The 20,830-nt window shown below is 46.3% G+C and overlaps 1 protein-coding gene across 7 annotated transcripts in view; it reads right to left on the bottom strand.

Moving 5' to 3' along the window:
• The window catches only part of VAV2 (vav guanine nucleotide exchange factor 2), a 120,211-nt gene that overhangs the window by 74,516 nt on the left and 24,865 nt on the right, over window positions 1-20,830 (bottom strand). For all 7 annotated transcript variants that reach the window (XM_071453930.1, XM_071453926.1, XM_071453928.1 and 4 more), the window contains exon 2: window positions 14,350-14,466. In XM_071453930.1, coding sequence (XP_071310031.1) covers window positions 14,350-14,466 — 117 coding nt within the window. The remainder of the gene's footprint in view (window positions 1-14,349; window positions 14,467-20,830) is intronic.

A 20,830-nucleotide genomic window follows, 5' to 3' on the forward strand; every position in this document is an offset into this window, starting at 1 on the left:
CCCCAGGGAAAATGACTAAGAATATGCAACAACACACAAAGTCATTCACCCCAGAGAAATCCCACCACGTTCACCTGAGGGGCAAAATCTGAGTGAGAACATGGGACAACCAAACCCAACTCTCAGAAACCATGTAGGACAAATAAAAATCTGAAGGTTTATGACCAAAATCACAAGATTTAAGCTCATTTTCCTGAGTCACCACCCAGCCTGACCCTGCCAAGGAGCAGAAAACACACAGAGGTAGGAACTGCACCAGCAGCTCTCTGTGAGCTCCTGAAAAATAAAATAAAATAAATAAATTTAAATAAATAAATAAATAAATAAATAAAGTAATAATAATTTAAAAATAATAATGATGATAATAATAATAATGATAATGATACTACTACTACTAATAATAATAATAATAATAAAAATAATAATCCATAAGCAAAGGAACAGAAACATTATGGTTTGCCTGTGAATAATGACTTGGGACAGGGGGAACAGAGACCAGCAGCTCTCTGTAAGCTCCTGAAAAATAAAATAAAATAAAATAATAAATAAAATAAAATAAAATAAAATATAGTAATAATAATAATAAAAAAATAAAATAATGATAATAATTATAATAATACTAATACTACTACTACTAATAATAATCCATCCATAAGCAAAGGAACAGAAAAATTATGGTTTGCCTGTGAATAATGACTTGGGACAGGGGGAACAGAGACACCCAGGCCTGGGTAATGGCACAGTTCACATCTGTCTCCATCACTCTGCATCTCCCTGAGAAGTTCATACATATTTAAAAAGGCCAAGAGCTCCATCACTCCTCACTTCTTACAATATCACAAGATTGGAGTCCATCAGGGAGAGAAAGGCAAAGAAAGCAGCACAGGGGTGGAAATGGCACTGATTGAATCCTGGTCCTGTCTCTCTGAAGGGGTTTTGGGGATGGGATGGGATGGGATGGGATGGGATGGGATGGGATGGGATGGGATGGGATGGGATGGGATAAGGAGATTTGGATGAGATGGGATGAGGAGGTTGGGATGGGCTGGGATGAGAAGGTTTGGATGGGATGGGATGAGGAGATTTGGATGGGACAGGGAGATTTGGTCTGGGATGGGATGGGATGAGGAGATTTGGATGGGATAGGATGAGTGTATCTTGTGTATGAGCCCTTTTGGGGGGATTTCTGCCAGATGGGTGGATAAAAAAGGCAAGGCTTGAGCACAGCTTGAGGCTTGTGATGCTGAAAATCAGGAAAATTGATGGCACTGCCCTGCAGGCTGGGGAGAGCCTCCATGGAGCTTCATCCCTCCAGGTGGACACGAGGTGACAAAGGCAGCACCGCCAAGGAGTTCACCACACTCAAATCAAACCAAAAAACAGGAATTGAGGCAAAGCACAACCCCAGCTCCAGAGGGACAAGCCCATCCCCTGTGTTCCCATCCCACAGGGAGGTCCAGACACTGAATTTCTCCATGTCAGCTCTTTCTTAACCAGGCAAAAGCCAGCTGGAGCAGGAGGGGACAAAAAAAAAAAAACCAAAACCACTGGTTCTCCATTAATTTCAAAGCTGTTCAAGAACTTATTGCTCCACACTGGTGCATCCACACGTGAGCAGCATGTGCAGCTCTTTTCTCTCTGCCATGCTCCAGCAGCTCCTGTGTCTTTAGGGGCTGGGGTCCCACCACTGCTAACAGGGATTTAATTCACCCTCACTAATATTTTATCCATGGTATTAGGTCATGTTTTCCCTTTCCACTTGAAAGGCATCCCCAGCTTTCTTGGCAGCAGTGAAATTAATAGAGAAATCATTAGAAAGCAGAAGGGCTGGGGCCGTGCAAATCGCACGGCGCTCGAGATTATTTCCAAACAATCAAATTAATTGGTGTCATCAGCCACGAGCAGCAGCACCCAGAGAGCTGGCATTAAAAAACATGGAAGATTATTGACAGCCCCGTGCCTCCTCATACATAAAACATGGGGTGGAATTGTTTTATTTGATTATTTCCTATGCATGAAGGCTCTGCCCTGCACGGGGGGTCGGAGCAGACACAGCTGGGACGGTGATCCCACAGCCAGGGATTGTCTGGAATATCAAGAATTCCTCCTGAGGCTTTTGAGGTAGAATTAACCAGGATGATTTTCAGTGAAAGTGGCTTCTTTTGACACCTGGAAGGCAGGGATTTGCCTGTTGCAGGCACTTCTAGAGAGTAAATCCTACTCATGTTCAGTTGAACCCTGAACCAAATATCTCCCAGTCCTCCAAATTTCAGGCTTCCATCTCCCCTGGGCTCTCCCACCCTGGGCTCATCCCACCTTGGTGACCCATGGAAACCACACAAACAGCAGCAGAGGATTTTGAGCCTAAAAGTGGAAGATTTTGGCCCTGGCTACACTATCTTCCCCTCAATATTCAAAAATTGCTGAAATTTTTGTAAACCCCACTCACCTGAGAGAGGCACATGAGGTGGGATCATCTGAGCAAAGCAGAGTGAACAGACAGTGGTTAAAAAAGAAATAAAAAGAATTCATCCCAAGTCTTGAGAAGGCATGTGTGAATGTGTTTTGTTTTGGAAGAAAAAGAATAAATAGTAGCCTCAAGTCAGGATAATATTTATCCACATGCTTCACTTTGAAGTTGAGCCCTTGTTGACTTCACGTGGTGTGTGCACACACTAAAGTCTCCTCCAGAAGAGGCTTTTCTGAAAGCCCAGCCTTGAGCAAGGGGAAGAAAATAAACTCTTCAAAACCAGGTACTAATGGAGAAAAATAAACCTCATCACCTGGGGAATTACCACTGTCCCTCCCAAATCCAAAAGGGGATTGAAACAGCTTTATCTCTTCACCTTGTGCAGATCTGTGGGGCTCACAGGACTGAATTCTGTGGCAGGAAAAGCCAAACTGAGAGGAGCAGCCCAGTTAATCTCCAAGATAAATCCCCATTCTCTTGGTTGCTGCCATAAAGAGGAATTTCTCTGTGCTGCCTTTTCCCACAGAGCAGGGAGTTTGTCTCTTGTCTCCAGCTTATTTCTGTTTTCTGAACAACTCCGTGCATTTCCCTTCGGTATTCCTCAAGCACAAACCACCCGAGATGGGTGACAGTTTCCACATCCAAATTTCAGGCTCCAAACTGCAGCTTTATGCACTTTTCACACACCAAGGGGCAGGAAATCAAACAGCCCTGCCTTCCCCCAGACAGAAGCACCCCAAGGGCCAGAGCCTTCCTTTCCCCCTCAAATGTTTTTTGGGGTTTTTTTTCCCCCAAAATTCCAATATAATCACACACCACAGAAAATCATCACTATCAAAAACCCTCTTTCACTTCACCCTCTGCAAACAATGGGAAGGGAAATGTTTCCCTTTCCTTTTCTTGCAGCTCTTATCTCCCTCCATGGGTCCTCCAACTGATTTCCTAAATCCTAAGCAGGATTCTGAGTTCCAGCCTGGCATCCTTAATGAGCACAACTGGGTAATGTCTCTTACCTGACCTTCCTTTCAGGTGGGTCACTGCTATTTGTGGTCATGCTTCATTTTTCCTTAAGTGTGCCCTTGTTACCTCATTTACTCATTTATGTTTCGCAGGAGAACAGGGTAAAAAATGAATTTAATGGACCTAGAAATAGAAGGGAGGAAAACCACAAAAGAGACACAAGAATCTGAAGATCTGCTTGTTCTCCAGACAGCTCCCACCACCAGGAACGTCATTTTCATTGATTCTTCCCTCTTTACAAACCTTTCTGTGGCAGGGCAGAGCTGGAAAAGCATCTGGGGAGAGTGAAGTGCCTGAAGCCAAACGGATTTGGGGCCATTTTACACCTTTTTAGACCTGTTAGAAGTGTCTGCTGCAGCTCATGCTGAGACTTCACAGAGTGAACAGCTCCCAGCACAGAGCTCTGCCTCCAAAAAGCTTTCTCCAGCATCACCTGGGCTGCATCCCATTTCAGCTGCTGCCAGGTTTGCCAGCACTGCCCTTTTCCTGCATTTTGAAGGTCCCTGGCACTGTGAAAACACAAATCCCAAAGCTGAGCAGCCCTGCCCAGGGCTCTCAACCTCCCCTCTCTTTTTCAACTCCCCCCCTCAGCAAGGTGAGAAGGGATGAGCTGGGCAAGGCTCAGGCTCTGCTGCTCCTCTGAAGGGTAAGTGCCCTTCTGTGAGCCATTGAGAGAGGAGAGGAGCATTAAAACCACACATCCATGCAAGCCCTGAGCTGGGAAAGGACCCCCAAGATCACCCAGTCCGAGCATTCCCCCAGCCCACCGCTAAAAGGAGGAGGCAGGAGGTGTGCCAGGAGCTCCTGCAGGGGACACTGGCACCCCCTGATGTCCCCAGAGCAGCTGGGCAGGTGGGAGAGGAGCCCCCAGCACATCCCCAGAGGGAAACTGAGGCTGGGGGAAACTGCCAGGCCCCCACTGAGGGGCACAGAGGACGTGGATGGTGGCACACAGCTGTCCCCTGCACAGCAGAGTCCTGGGGATGAGTTTGGGCTCCTGTCAGAGCTGCTGGTCCAGAAAAATCAGCTGGGATCCACCCAAAGCCTGTGCAGCCCCAATCCAGGAGGATTCCTGTGGGGGTTCACCCTAAAGGAGGGGATTCCACTGTGCTTCCCTTTGTCCCCTTCCCCTCTTTATCCCCTTCCCCTCTTTGTCCCCTTCCCCTCTTTGTCCCCTTCCCCTCTTTGTCCCCTTCCCCTCCCCATCCCAGCCCTGCTGCAGCTCCCAGGGCTGAGGGGAGCCCAGATTGCAGGAGCAATTTGGAATTTTCCAGCATAATTCTGCTCACTGGATCCACCACAAGTGCTCTGGAGTCAGGAGCTGGTCCAAAGCTGCCCAGTCTGCAGCATTCTGAACAAAACCTCCTCCCTGGCATTTTTCTTGAAGCTTCAGTCCTGCAAAACTTGCAGTTACTCATTAACTGAGTTTTCAGCGTCGTTTTTCAGGTTTTTATGCCCTTGGAAATGCAGAAAAAGCCTGAAGCATTGCACAAGTGCTCCTTTCTCACTTGGAAAAAAAAAAAAAAAACCAAAAAACCCAAAAAACCAAAACCTTCAGAAACAGCCTTACAGTAGTGCTGGTTTTAAAATAATTCACTTTGAAAGTACCCAAAAACACAGAATTCTCTGCAAGTCCATGCTCCAGCCAGGGAGAAGAAGAGCCAGGAACCCCTTCCTTAAGGGACAGCCATGGTGAGAAGGGAAAGGACACAAAAAACCACCACAAAAACCCCTGCTCCCTGCAGGGCTCAGGGCTGGACATCCCCAGAACTCTCAGCCCCACAACTTTCCTGCCAATCCCTTCCCTGAGCTCCTCCTCAGAGCTCTGCACCCACAGCTGTCCCAGCCTGTCCCTGTTTAGCCCCCCCAAAAAAATCCAAATATGACATCTGGCAGCTCCCCAGGAGAAACAGCCCTGTGGAAACACAGCCCAGCAGGATGGCAGCAAACAAGTGTTAACCCTTTTCTCAACCCAAACCCCTCCTTTTCTTTGCCCTTTTCCATCTCCAGCTGGGTTTTAGGATCCCCAGCCAGAGGAACAAGCCCCAGTTTGGGGCTGGGATGGGGAAGTTTGGTCCCAGGACGGGCTGGACATTTCACCAATGCACAAATGGAATTTGCCAAGAGGCATTTTAGGAGTCAATTCTTCACACTCCAGTAATTAGAACAATATTATGGGGGAAAAAAAAAAAAGAAAAAAAAGAAAAAGAGGGTGAGGGGGAGGGCAGAGCTCCCATGGGGACTTGGCTGGAGGAGGAAAAGGCTGAGCAAACACCCAGAGTCAAGTGAGGCCCCAAGGCAAGAGCCCTTCATAGGATCCCTGCAGGTTGGACTTCAACCAAAACCTTCTCCCCTTCCCAGCTCTCCATTCTCCTGTGCAGGAGTGTTTTTAAATTCCTAATTTCCAGATCAAACACGAGGCTGGCGAGCCAGACCCGGCTCCTCCAGCCCCTCATCAAAGTCAGTGGGGTTTTCCTGTTTTCAGGCCAGCAAATTCAACTCAAGGCCTGCTTCAGGCACTCCCAGTGAGTAATAAATCTCTGTTCTTTTATGAATAAATCTCTATTCTTTCATGAATAAATCTATTATTTTAATGTACAAACAGACATTGAAGCCTAATCCCACTGAGCACTCAGTCCCCAAAAATCAGATTCTCAGAGAACAGCTGTCATCTACACCTACAAAAATCAGAACACCCCAAACTGTTGCATCATCTGAATACACAGAAAATCTTCTCTGTTATAACAGGATGGAACATCCCAGCTGAAAAAGGAAACAAAACCAGACAGACCCAGATGTTGGTGGATGCATCTCCAACACCTCCCTGGCCCTGGAGCATCCTCTGCAGGGAATTCCAGGATCCCACACTGGAGCTCCCAACACAGAGCCCACACAGCTTCACTGGGGCATTTCCAGGGCCCAGAAAATTCATTTTTTTCAAATAAAAACTCATTTTCTGTGCTTGTGAGAGGCCAGCCTGGGAGCAGGGCTGGCGTGGGGGTTCAGGACACTGCACAATGGTTACTCAGAGCTGCTGAATTTTCTCTATTATAATCTGTTATAATTAAATATCTCTATTATAACCTGCTGAAATATCTCTATTATAACAGAATATATATTATATATTCTGTTATATATATATATATATATATATATATATATATATATATATATATATAAAATATATATTATATAATTATATATTATATAATAATTAAATATCTCTGTTTTAACAGGATGGAGCACCCCAGCTGAAAAAGGAAACAAAACCAGGCAAACCCAGGTGTTGGTGGATGCATCTCCAACACCTCCCTGGCCCTGGAGCATCTTCTGCAGGGAACTCCAGCACCCCACACTGGAGCTCCCAACACAGAGCCCACACAACCACCTTCACTGGGGCATTCCCAGGGCCCAGAAATTTCATTTTTTCAAATAAAAACTCATTTTCTGTGCCTGTGAGAGGCCAGCCTGGGAGCAGGGCTGGCGTGGGGGGTTCAGGACACTGCACAATGGTTACTCAGAGCTGCTCAAAGTGGCACTCAGTCAGTTCAGCTCACATCTGCAGCGAGCTGTGAGCTCAGCCCTGCTGCTGGAGCACAGAGGTCCCTTTGATAAATCTCTCTGTGCAGGGACTGCAGCACTATTTCCGCATGAAAGAAATAAATTCCATTTTTTTTTTCCCTTCCCAATCATCTTTGCAGCCCACTGGCTTGGAAGAGTGAGTTTCTCTCTGCTGCACTCCATCAGGCTCAGGTACAGGCAGGATCTGTCTCACACCCTGCCTCTCCAAGCTTTTATTTCTGTCCTCCAGTTTCTTGTCTTTGAGCAGAATTTGCCACAGAAAATCACCCCCAAAGCCTGCAAAAAAATCCTCCCACTTTTATTCTCAGTGCACTCTGGAATTTCTGTGTAAATTCTCTAGAAGGGGAACAATTTTCCTCCTTTTTTTTTCCCCTTTTTTTATTTCCTTGAGAAAACTCCACAAAGCTCCACTCCTGCACCCTTTCTCTGCAGAGATGAGCACATTTTAAATCAGATGCACAAAAAAACCCAAGAGAGGCTGAAGAGGGGAACCTGTGTGGGGTAACATCCACCACAGCCCCAAGGTGTTCAGGTGTGGTATTTCCATGTATTAACCTGCACCAACTCATCTCTGCCCCAAGAAAATTCAGTTTCCTACAGAAGCTTCTTCCCCCTCTTTTTTTTTTGTTTTTTTTTTTGCTTTTTTTGTTTTGTTTTTTTTTTGCTTTTTTTGTTTTGGTTTTTTTTTTTTGTTTTGGTTTGGTTTTTTGGGGTGGTTTTTTGTTTGTTTGTTTTGGTGGTTTGTTTGTTTGTTTTGGGGGTTTTTTTGTGTGTGTTTTCATAGGTAAAATGCTGTGCTCTGAGCACTGGGGATTATGGAATGCCAGAACTTTCAGCCTGGTACTTTCACTTTTCCTAAACCCCATTTACACCCACGTGTTAATCTGTTTCTAGAAATGTTCATTATTATTTCTATTATTTGGCCTTGGCACGGCCTCATCATCAGATGCTGAGGGTTTTAATGAAGAAACAGAGGAGCTTGTTACAGAATTAAAAATTCCTTTTATTCCAAGAGTCCCTGCAGTGATTTCAGCCAGGATGGATTTCCTTCCTTTCCCAGAGCACATGATGCTGAACAGCTAAGCTCAAGTGATGAGAGAGAAATTCAGCAGCCAGGCACACAAAGCCTGGCTTTGCCCGTTGGCATCTCGCACCCACACTGATGCTCACTGCACCAAACCTCAAAAATCCCATGACATCACCAAAGGAGGCTCAAATGAAACCACACAATAGCCAGAAATTGTTGGATCATCAAAAAAAAAAAAAAAAAAGAAAAAAAAAGTCTGGTATCTGAATCTTTCAGAGAAAGAGAATTTATTGCCCCATTATCAGGAGAAATGAACTTCTTCCCACCTCAAAGGTGCTGTTAGGATTCAGAGGAAGAAGTTGATGATGACCAGACAGAATCCTGTGTTTGAATGGAATTTATGCATCATGGATGAGGTGTATGAATATGCAACAGGCTGTTGTTTTTAAGGGTTAATCCTCTGTTAACGTGGGGCCTTTTTCGGGCTCGTGCTGCCCAGAAAAGGTACCCGGACTGTCCATAACTCTTTGTTTCTATTGTCTCATATTGTCCTAATTCAAACTGTCCAAATTATTATTACTCTAATTGTATTACTATTTTTTTAACCATTTTATTACTACTAAACTTTTAAAATTTTAAAAACAAGTGATTGGCGTTTTTCACATTGCCAGAGCTGGGAATTCTCCCTCAGGCAGGAACTGCAGCCCCAAAGGCTCTGGTGTGGGCACAGGGTGAACGTGTGGCTCCTACAGTGGGGATAAAATCACCAACCCCTGGGCAGGAAGGAGTTAAGTGAGGTCCTTCCAGGAAATTAAGTGTGTTTCTTCCATGCAATGACACAAAAATCTCATATATAAATATTAATAATAATATATTTCATTAATATAAATAATATAAAAATATATAATATAAAAATATATAATATAACTATACACAAAATATTTATATATAAATATAAAAGTAAATATTATTTATTATATTTACATTTATCTATAAATTTAAATATTTTAATAAATATTACTTTTTATATTTATATATAAATAATATAAATTTAAATACTATAATAAATATTATTTATTTTTATATTTATATATAAAAATAATATAAATTTAAATACTATAATAAATATTTATTTTTATATTTATATATATAAATAATATAAATTTAAATACTGTAATAAATATTATTTATATATATATATATATATATATAATAAATTTAAATATAAATAATAAATTAAATATAAATGATAAATTTAAATATAAATAATAAAATATTCACACCCTTCTTTTAGGGAATTCTCCTCACTTCCCTCCACGCCCACCCTGGTGACACAGCAATCTGAGATGCTCCCAGCTGCCACAGGATCCCCCCTGGGCACACAGCCAATGCCACAGAGCCATCTGAGCAGCTGGCACGGCCACCACAGCACGGGCAGCTCCATCCAGGCTGCCTGGAACCTCTGGGGATTGGTAAAAATAAAGGGCAGGGCTGGGATGGGACACCCAGCTTGGCTGGCAAGCCCAGCTCTGCTCCCAGACACTATTGCTTCATGCACTCCGTGGTGCAGGGGGAAAACATGCTGCTTTTAATGTGCTCTTGGCTGCAGGAGGTCAGAAAAAAATCCCCTGAAAGTCAAAATGAGAGAAGAGGAGCAGCAGGTCACAGCTGGCCGTGGGTTGACAGCAGCTGTATATCTGGAATTTCTGCAGTTTCTGCCTTTCTCTATATTAATCCATATAAATCCCGCCCTTTTCTCTGCCCAAACTGTGTTAAAAAGGCACCCACCCTTAAAAGTGCTGCTGCAGGGCTAGAGGCTGCTGGATGGGGCTGGGGATGCTGCAGGGAGGGGAATTCTCAGCAGAGAAACAGAAACACCAAGCACCAACTCTCGGTTATGAATCCCTTAAATAATTCTGACAGCACTCCCCACCCTCCTGTCTGAAAGCAAACAGAAATCGGAGTTTTCTGACCTTCTGGCAGCCTTTGGGGTGTGACAGAAAGGGATTGTGGCAGATGAGCCCCTCCAGAGCTGTCCCAACCCATCCAGTGGATGCCAAAGGGGGAATCCCTCACTGGGATGGGCTGGGGACAAAGCGAGGACAGCCTGGATCCCCCCAGGGCTTCACCCACACCCCCAGCAGCAGGAGGAAGGGAACACTAAAAACCACCCTGGATATGTGGAGCAACTTTGGAACAATTACCCCACATTTATAAAGGACACCTCTTGCTTTAGCTCTGATTTCACTCCCACCCCAAGGCAGCCACTGGAGCGTGCCGGGCTCGGGGCACCTCCCCAGCAGCCACATCCTCTCCCTGGCACTTCAGCCACCCAAAATAAATCTCCTTTGAGCTCTGGCCCTGCCACACACCAGCCAAAATCTCCCTGGGTTCAGCTGAGAGGAAGAATTGATCCAAACCCTGCTCCAGATGTGAGGTGGGTGCAGATCTCCCTCCCCAGCCTCTGGAGCAGAAGCAGAGTGGAAAACACGACTTTAATTTCATCTCCTCCTCCTTTAGCTGGTCATGAATTGCTTCCCTTTTTCATTTTCAGAACAGCAGTGTTTCCTATCTGTGGGGCAGGGCAGGGAGGACCCTCCTCTTGCCAAAAAAAGCCTTTTTCAAAGACAGCAAGAACTTCAAAAGGAATTCAGGGCGATTAAATCCACGTCAGGAGGGCAGAGAGGAGCGGGAGGCTAATAAATGGCACGCTCCACAGGTTTATGAATATTTGAACTATATTTCTTTTTAAAAAAATTGTACATTACTGCAAGTTATTTAAAATGAGTAACTCCTTTTAATGAACCTGGCTACCATCACGCTGACTAATAGAGTAATAAAGAGTTTAATCCATATTTATGTACATTTTATGTCATTACTGTTGCTGCCAATAAATTAGCAAGTCCAATAAGAGTTTGATTTTATACCATCACTGCTACTAAATGTGGAACAACACACACTACATGAGCACCAGCTTTTTATTTTATTTCTTTTTCAAGAGCCAGGCTGTGCTAACAGCAAGCCTGCAGAATCAGGCCCTAGTTAGGAATGAGGCAATATTAACTGGGCTTTTACTCCTGCATGCTGCAGCCATGGAAAAAACACTTCTGCAGATGCCACTGGTGATTTATGGAGAGCTCTGAACCACTTTAAAGGGATCAAATATTCAGAAATAATTAATATCGAAGGGGCATGGGTGGAAATACAGGCACCAGCATCTCAGGTCACTTCTGCAAACCCATGCCATGAAACACAGGATGATTGCTTTATCACCCACACCACAGCAGGATTGCTTTAAAACTGGACATGGCGGGGAAAAGAGCTGCCTGTCAGCAATTCCAACTGGCCATGAGCAATTGGAAGTGGCCTTTGGGCTCCCCTGGGGAGCTGGGGGACCCTGCAGATCCCAGGGAATGGGATGCACCCACCTGGCATAGCCTGAGTTCCCCATGCCCCAACACCCCACAGAGCCAACCTGGAGTTTCCAGCCCCACTGGGATTTTGGCTGGAGAAGCCCACATGGTTCACGATCCCACTTCACCCTGCTGACAGCAAAAAGCACCTCCCCAAGCTTAAAAGCCAAGGAAGAAGCAAAACCAGGAGCAAACTCAGACTTGGGAAGCCCCCAGGCAGAGCTGGAATGGAAGGGGCTCCACTGCTCCCATGGCAGCTCCTCCTTGCAGGAGCCAAAAGGAATGATGGAAATATGGAAACCTCTCTCAGAATAACAGCTGGGCAAGGCAGGACTGAGGGATCTGATTTTTCAGCCTCTTTGAAAGCACCAGTGGTTTTCTAACACTAAAAAGCCCCAAAGATTCAAAGCCCTTTACGCAGAGGTTGGCACCAAGTCCCCGCCTTTCTCCTCAGTAATTACACTCCAGCAATCCCAAAAACTGCTGCTAATTGCTGTCCCAGTGGCCTCTTTGGTTTGGAGGAGAGGAATAACTCTGTCCCAGTGGCATCCAGAAAGGAAACACCCAACCCCACTCCACCAAAACCCATCTGCAATTAAACTCTGTGTTACTGTGTCCCACCAGAAACGCCTCCTACACGGTGTAAGCGTCTTGTAACCAAAAAAACACCATTGATCTCAGGAGTGAATAGCTCCAGGAAGGATTTTTTGTGTGTGAAGTCTGTGTTTGGCCAGTGGGGAGGTGGATTAGAGACTCCTTTTGCTGTGACTCAAAACGGAAAGGGAGCTCTGGTCACCAGCAGACTTTTCCCTGTTTATTTGCTTTGCCACTGTTGAACACAGATCTGAGGATAATGTGGGAATGAAAGGTGCTGGAGACAATGGGAATGTTTTGACAGGCTTCCAGAGGGATTTAGGGTGGTGCAGAGCTGGACAGCTGATACCTCCACCAAGCTGATAAAAAAGAAAAAAATGGGGTTTTTTGTATAGAGAGTCTGTGCTTCCCACATTTTCTGTGGTTGGTTGAGGATGACAACAACGTGAAAACAAGCACGATGCAGGCAATAAAGCACACATTTGGATCTCTTGGAAGTTCATGACACATTTCTTTCCCAAGCCCCCTAAAAAACCAGATTGCCTTGAGCAAAGAGGGAGTGGCAAATCACCTTCAAGAGTCACAAAGCTGAATGCACCCCCAAAAAACGACCAGGGGGAGGGAAGAGCAGAACAAGGAAAAGCAAACTGTGCTCATCAGCTGATGTGTTCCAGCAGTGTTTAACACCAGGCATCAGAGGCAATTTGAAACTGCACAAAGCAAGAGACAATGTGACGATAAAGCAGCATTTTAATTAGCAGCAGTTCCTTCCCCAGCCCAAAAGGTTCCTTCTGTGCATTCATATTCCCAGAACAACAACTGCCTTCTTGTGTTCCATAAATCAAAAAAAAACCTCTTAAAACAAGGCACTGCAATTGCACATTCCACATAATGGTCCAGAAATAAATTAGGCAATAAATATCAAATAATATATCCCCATCAGCAGTGAAAATCTACTCCTTGGATAATCAGAAGGGAAGATGCCTTCCAGCAGCTTATGTCGGGCAGCTCGAAACAGGTAAAACAATACAGAGCTTTAATAAATCTTTTATCACCTTTTCTGCTGAAGAATATAGCAATTGTCCTGGGTAATGGCTTCCCTGAGCCCTGTATCCATCAGCCCTGATGCAGCTGGTGTCAAAGGCAGGGGATCAGAGCAAGAGCCACTCGTCAAAACCAGGCAGAGTTTTTTCCTTCTTTGGTGTTTGGTGCCAACCATCACTTACAGCCAACACATTTCTGAGAAGCTCAGGGCACTCATTTCACCCTGCCATCAAACCCCACAGACACTCAATGGCAAAAATCAGTGGTGATTTCAGCAAAGTTTATTTTGCTCTGCACAGGTGGCAGCAGATGGGGAAGGACCCTAGGCAAGGTTTAGTCCTTCTCAAAAACACATGGGTCACTGTTATGGATGTATTTTATGAAAAATCTTTTTGCTAAGATTTTTCTCCTAAGAATCTGAGAAGCCTCAAAAACGAAATGTAAGCAACAATTATCTGCTGCTGTGGAATGCAACAGGTGCATCTTTGATTAGTCTCAAGTAGTTGTTTCTGATTAATGGCCAATCACAGTCCAGCTGGCTCAGACTCTCTGGTCAGGCACAGGATTTTATTATCATTCCTTCCTATTCCTTTCAAGCCTTCTGATGAAATCTTCTATTCTTTAGCATTGTTTTAATATATAATTTTCTTTTAATATAATATATATCATAAAATAATAAATCAACCTTCTGAAACAGGGAGTCAAGATTCTCATCTCTTCCCATGTCAGAGTTACCTGCAAATTCCACATGTAGTTGTTTTAAATTAATGGCCAATCACAATCCAGCTGTCTCAGACTCTCTGGTCAGTCACAAGATTTTATTATCATTCCTTTCAAGCCTTCTAATGAAATCCTTCTTCTATTCTTTAGTGTGAAGAATGAGTGAAAGACATTACCAGAGGTCACATCCTTTAGAGACTGATCCCAGAGAGTTTTTCATCTAAAGCAGAGAACTTGATGGCTTGGTTACCCTTTACTGAAGACACAGCAGAATCAACCTGTTTTAGGTTTTTAACCCCTAAATTTAGGGTTTGAACCCCTAAATACACCACAAGCACATAGGAATTGGGACCCAATTCTCAGAGGCCGCTCAGAAAACCAGAAAATCTTTGTATTTTCACCCCAAATCTGGAGCACAAACCCAGGGAGCCCCAGGGGCAGAGCCATCCCTCCCCAGGAGCTCAGCAGTCAACTCTTACCTTCCCAAAATCCCGCACATCAAAGAGGTCAAAGGGATCAAAGAGGTCGCTGTTCCTTAACCCAAACTTGTCGTGGCACACCTTCAGGAAGGTCCTGATGTTCTTCAAACACAGAAACTGGGGGAGAAAAAGGAGAAAAACAGGGGGAAATGAGTGGGACAGGCACAAATTACAACTGAGATTTCCCGAGTTCAGTGCAAGACAAGCGAGCAGGTGTTGGGGGAGATGAGACAGGAAAGCCTTATCAATATGATTGCCTGGCAAAAGATTTGGAGAATATGGAAACTATAAGTGAGATTGAAATGAAAGCAAGTTTGGAGATACCTCAGTTACTGAACAACTGGAAAACAATGGTGTGGCTGGCTGAAGGTGATCCCCTTTTGATGGAACAACACCCTCTGCTTGCAGACAGGCCCAAGGGTCAGAGCAGACCCTGCCAGCTTGGCAGAAGGGGCCCAAAGAGGAGATTTCAGGGTTTCCAAAGAGGAGTTTTTAGGCTTAGCAGAAAGGGCCCAAAGAGGAGTTTTTAGGGTTTAAAATGTAACACAGAACAGTAATGTAATGATTCTTATAGGCTGCATGTAAATGCTATAGGATTTGTACATTGTACTAGATTGGTTAGTGAGAATTAGAATATTCAGCACAGAGGAAGATTTATTGTATTGTAACAGGAACTTCACTCTCTCTTTCCCTCTTCTGGTTTTTGAACCCTTTTCTTTAGCTTTTTAGGGCTACTATTGACAGGAGTCAAACATGCTCTTCTAGCCCCGCTGGTGACATTGAAATGTGTAAAGGGCTGCAGGTACCTTTAATTCTTTGCTCACTCACTGTCTCTCATCCTTTTTACCAGGCTCTTGCCTTCTCTCTCTTTACCCCTCTCTTTACTGCTCTGAGCTGTGGCTGGCAGCTCAGGCAGGGCCCTGCACCCAGGCCCTTTGCAATAAACCCCAATTTCCAAGCCCTGCTTTCAGAGATCTCTCATCTCTGTCCATCCTGACCATCCCACCTTTGTCACTCCTACAAGCAGGGAGTGAGAAGCTCGCCCTGCAAGGCCAGGCAGGAGTTTATTTGGATTATCCCCAGTTGTTTCTGAGGATGTCAGACTCTGGTGCCCTGTGAGGGCTCCTGTGTTCTCAGCTGCACTCCAGGAACACAAGGCCCCTTTGAAAAACAACTTTCTCCCAAGGTAACGCTGCAGAACTCAAGAACTCAAGCCAGGACGTTTCCCTTTCAAGGTCAAAGGCAAATGTCAATTACAGCTGATGTTGCACAGAAGCCCAGGGTTGAACATTTAACCATTTCCAGCACGATCCCATTTGGCTCCCTACAGAAGGGACACGTGTTACAGCAACAGGACAACGGGAAATGGCTCTAAACTGGCAGAGGGCAGGGTTGGATGGGATATTGGGAGGGAATTCTTCACTGTGAGGGTGAGGAGAAGCTGTGGCTGCTCCATCCCTGGAAGGTTGGACAGGGCTGGGAACAACCTGGGATAGAGGAAGGTGTCCCTGCCCAGGGCTCAGTCTGGATGATCTGCAATTTCCCTTCCAACCCAAGCTTTTGTTTATCCAGCAAGGTTGACTGACAGAGCAACATCAGGTTTCTCTTTAAAACATCCCATCTTTACAGCAATAAAAGGTTGTTAAATCAAAAATTATCAGGGATTCTGAAGCCTGAGGACTCCAAATGGCCTTGCTCCTGGCAACACGGGGGCTAAAGACAAGAAAAATAAAAATCTGCTTCATTTTTCCAGCTGCATCACCTACATCCTTCATCTGCTGAGCCAGCCAATTAACTTCCCTTCTTTTTACATCCTCACTGCAAAATACCTCCAATTTATCGCTGTGTCTTTAGGCAACTCTTCGCTTTTCCAGCAAATTCCTCACAGATACCTAACAAACACGTTAGAATCCTGAGGAAATCAATCCATCAAGGGGGTGAATCACCCCCATGTGATCAACAGGCAGAGGAGCCAAGCTGCCTTTGGGTGGATTCCTCCCTGCTTTTGTCACATGGCACAATCCCCGAGCTGCCATCAAACACACACCGCTCGCAAACTTCACCCAGGGTTAAGAGCAAAAGAAAATAGCTTAATTTTCTTTTAATTAAAAGAATCAAAGCACAGTCTTCGGGGCCATGTGGCTGCGGTGCAGCTCGTTAGCGCTGCTTTGGGGATTAGACACGAGGGTTTCCAGCCTGGATTAGCAAAACCACCTCATTAACAGCAGGCTGCTTCACCTACACAAAGCAAGAAATAACCTTTTACCCCTCTGGCCCTCGCCACGGGGCCAGCAGAGCTCCCCCAGCACGGGGGGCACAGGACAGTCCCATCACATCAGAGCCCCCTCAGCAGACGAGCACGTACCAGGGGCAGAAACTGAAAACAAATCTGGTTTTCTGGGGCATTCCTCTATCTCACATAAACACGGCAGTAAATATAAGTGTCTAGACTGGGAGGTTTTTGGTTGTTTTTTTCTTTTTTTTCCTTTTTTTTTTTTGGAATTGCTTTACAGGCTCTCTTGCTGACACTGGTTATTTCACAACTTTATCTCTGCAAGAATTTGCACCCCAGGCTGCGTGTGCTGCTGCACTGCAGTCCCATTGATACCAAAGTTCCAGCGTGTGCTTATTTTAAATCCTTTTAAGCCTCCAATTTTGAAAGTTAATGGCACAGGGTGCAGCCACAATTACACACAGCAAGATGCAAAGCTCCTCTGCAGAACCGCCCTGCCCTTCTGCAGCATTCCCTCCCCTGCTCATCCCAGGCTGGGCAGCACCAAATCACAATCACAGACTGGTCTGGGACGCTCAGGATTATCCATTTCCACCCCCCTGCCATGGACAGGGACACTTTCCACCATCCCAGGTGGCTCCAGGCCTGGCCTTGGGCACTGCCAGGGATGGGGCAGCCACAGCTGCTCTGGAAAGCTGTGCCAGTGAAGGAACCAAAGGCCAAAAGTGATGTTCCTCACCCAATTCAGACATGGAAACCCCCTCACCACAGCTGGTAAATAAATAAAAAAAAGAGGAGGAGGCACCTGCCAGAGTGGCAGCTCCAGGTGACATCAGCACAGAGCCACCACACCACCAGCCAGGCCCTGGGCAAACATGGAGGAAAAAGCCTCCATCATCTACCCAAAGAGCTGCTGGAAAAGGCCTGGTGTAAACCACAACAAACACAATTAGCCAGTTAATTAAGGAGATGGCAGCAGAGCAAGGCCACCACAGGAACAGCCACCAGTGGGGATGACAACTGCAGGTGGGTTTCACCCTCACTCTTGGAGCACCAGAAGTGCAGGTGGGGACACCCAGCGTGGGTGTGGGTGGCACAATTCACTCCTGGCCCTTCTTCTGGGGCCAATCTGCAAAGTGGCCTCTTGTGTGCTTTTGATTTTCTTGGCGTTTCGAGGTCGCTGCTGATGGAAGATGATGAATTCTTGGCTCAAGACTGTTACTCAACAGCCACAGGTTAAAATTAGCTCCCATTTAACACGGGCTGTGCTGAGGCCATTTTATTCACCAGTCAATCACACCTTTGGACAAGCAAATATTTCACAGGAGAGAAAAGAAATCAATGTTTTCCATGGGGCTCATTCAGCAGCTGTCAGCCCCAAAATCAGTGCTGTCATTTATCTGCTTTGAGTGAGGCTGGAGCTGAGCAGGGTCCTGGGAGCAAGGGAGCAGCAACATCACAAATTCCCAATCCTGCCATCCTCCTATGCATCCCAAACAGCCTTGGGAGCCACCAGCCATGGCTCCTGGGCACAGAGCTGAGAGCACACAGAATTCCATGGCCACCAACATTTCCAGGCCCTGGGACAGCCCCAGAACAAATCCATGGCTGGGGAGAACATGCTGGGCACTGCAAAGCCCATCAGATATGGAAAGAGGGACTGGAACAGGGATGGGATTGTGAAAAACAGAGCAAGAAAGTCACCTGGTGAAACAAAACACCCTGAAGCCTGATAAGGGATGAGGAAAGTGTGGCCAGCTCTGTTGTAAGAGCCAGCACCAGAGAGAGGCAGCAAAGGGCCCCATCACCTGCACGCAGCCAGTTTCAGAAGAGCTCTGCTTATTTTTAACCACTCTGCAGAGTCATAAAGTGAATAAACTGCTCTGAACTCCCACTGGGAGCCCTTGGCCACCCTCCTGCACACAGTGGGTCCCCCCCAAGGCCTGGGACACACTGGGAGCTCCTCAGCAGCTTCTGGGATGCTCTGTTTAAAGGAAGGCTTTCACGATTTTCTCTCTTTTACTGGATTCAGTGAGTTTAGAGACTCTTCAGACAATCACAGGGCATACAAAGGGTTGTGCTGCCAAGTTTTTGTGCCACTCAAATTCAGAAATGCGCTGGAGGCGTCTTCAGGGGAGGTCAAAAAAAAAAGGGATAATTTGGCACCTGGGTAAGTCCACTTTGCACTGGGATCTCAGCAGGGACGTGCCCAGCCAGCCCAGGGCAGGTCAGACCTTTCTGCAATTGGAAACTCCAGCCCTGGGGTGGGAGAGGACTCGTGGGGAGGGTGTGGGTGACTCTTCCTCACAGCCCACACTTCAGGCCCCTCCCTGCAGTCCCCAAATGACTGGGCACCCGTGGCACCTGCACTGACAAGGACAGGAGCCATTGCCAATGCAAATTCACCACAGAAGAGGAAACTACTCAGGGTGGGCTGGAAACACATCCCAGCCCTAAAGGCCCGAAGGCCATGCATGCACCCACCAAAACTGCTTTGTTAATGGAAAAACAATCATTTCTGTTAGAAAAGACCTCTAAGATCAAGTCCAACCATCAACTCAGCACTGCCAAGCCTTCCACTAAGGGGATGGCTTGTCCTAAATGCCACGTCCCTAAATGCCACGTCCATACCCCATTAAATCCCACCAGGGATGGGGACTCCATCACTTTCTCAGCCTGGTGAATGGCAGAGACAGCCAAAAAGCTGGAGAAAGCAGCAGCAGTCTCTCAACAACCAAAGAGAACTCCCAGGTGGGGTCTGGAGGAGCACCAAAGTAGCCCCTGCTCCTCACACTAGGGATGGACACGCAGAGCTTGGGAATCTCTGAGAGACTCCTAAAAAATGCCATAAAAAAACAAAGGAAAGGAAAGAAATGAGGAGGATGGTTTTGCCTGGGAGGGCAGGAACATCCAGCAGCTCACAGCACTTTGGGAAGGGCCTTTAGGAGAGGGTTTGGGGCTGTGTGGGGAGCACACAATGGCACAAGGGGTGTCTGGGCAATGTGCCCAGTGTGGCCAAAGCTGTGGGCTTGAAATGTGTCCTGCAGCATGCAGAGAATGCTGGAGCTCTGCTGGGGGAGATAACCCCTCTGATGAATGATGCAAGGGACTTTCTTTAGCACTTCCTGGCCCTGATGTCAGATTTCCTCTTATCTCACTGCTGGAAGAGAAGCGAGTCCTCAACAGGGAGCTGGGAGCATGTGCTGACCACAAGCTCTGCAAATGGGCAGGCTGGTTCCTTGAGAAAACACATCACTGACCAGGGGAAAATAGGTGTGCCATGGCCCAGAGCTCTGCAGAGAGCCAAAGGATGCACCTCTGAGCCACAGTGAGCTGTCCTGTGCTACTCATCACATCTCCCTTGGCTTCCTCCAGCATCAGGAATGGACAGAAAGTCCAAGGGTCTCCAGTGGGACCTGCAGGGCTGCAGCCATCACAGGGCAGGGGTTGGGACTGGCTGGTCTGGAAGGTCTCTTCAAGCCCAAACCATTCTCTAAAACTGAAAATCACGACCTGTATCTGACCTCCCCAAATGGCTCTGCCCCATCCAGCTCCCCTCCACACCAAGGCCTCCCCAGGGCAGTTTTGGGACCAGGAATGAGTTAAAAGCACCAGTGGAGCTTGGATTCCCCCCCCAAATCTCCCATGGCTTTGTTCCTGCTGGCTCTGTTCCTCCCCAGCTTTGCCCCATTGTCTCTGGTGCAGAGGCAGCACAAAACCTCTGCAGAGAATTCCCCAACGCATTTGGATTCAAGTCAGAGCTCATCAATTACTTCAGATAGACAGATTAAATTTCAGGTTGTTGGACAGCAGATTTATCTATTGAGAAGTGGAGAATGAAATTATTTCTCAAACAGTTTAGCACTATTATTTCCCACCCCCCCTCTGCCTTTCAAAGCCATTCCCATTGCTGAGCGCTCCAGGGCTGGGCAAATTCCACTTAGGGAGGCTGATTAATGAGCCTGAAACACTGATGAGGGCTGACCTCTCCACAGCTTCTCCTTCTCACATCCTCTCACAAGCACCACTTTTCCCTAGGAAAGCACCTGAGGGAAAGCAACCATGGATTTCAGCAACCACCCATAGCAGGGCACTGGGAGGAACTGGGGGAAAGCAAGAAAAGGGAGGAAAATCAGCCAGAGCTCAGGGAGGATGAAAAATTCCTGCACAAACTCATTAGGAGCTTCCACCAGGCCCAAGAGAAGCACAGCAAGGGCTCAGCAGCAGCAGGGCAGGAGAGGCTGCCAA

Source organism: Agelaius tricolor, unplaced genomic scaffold (assembly GCF_023055355.1).
Source record: "Agelaius tricolor isolate 1412-34295 unplaced genomic scaffold, bAgeTri1.0.p SCAF_38, whole genome shotgun sequence".
Classification (NCBI taxonomy): Eukaryota; Metazoa; Chordata; class Aves; order Passeriformes; family Icteridae; genus Agelaius; species Agelaius tricolor.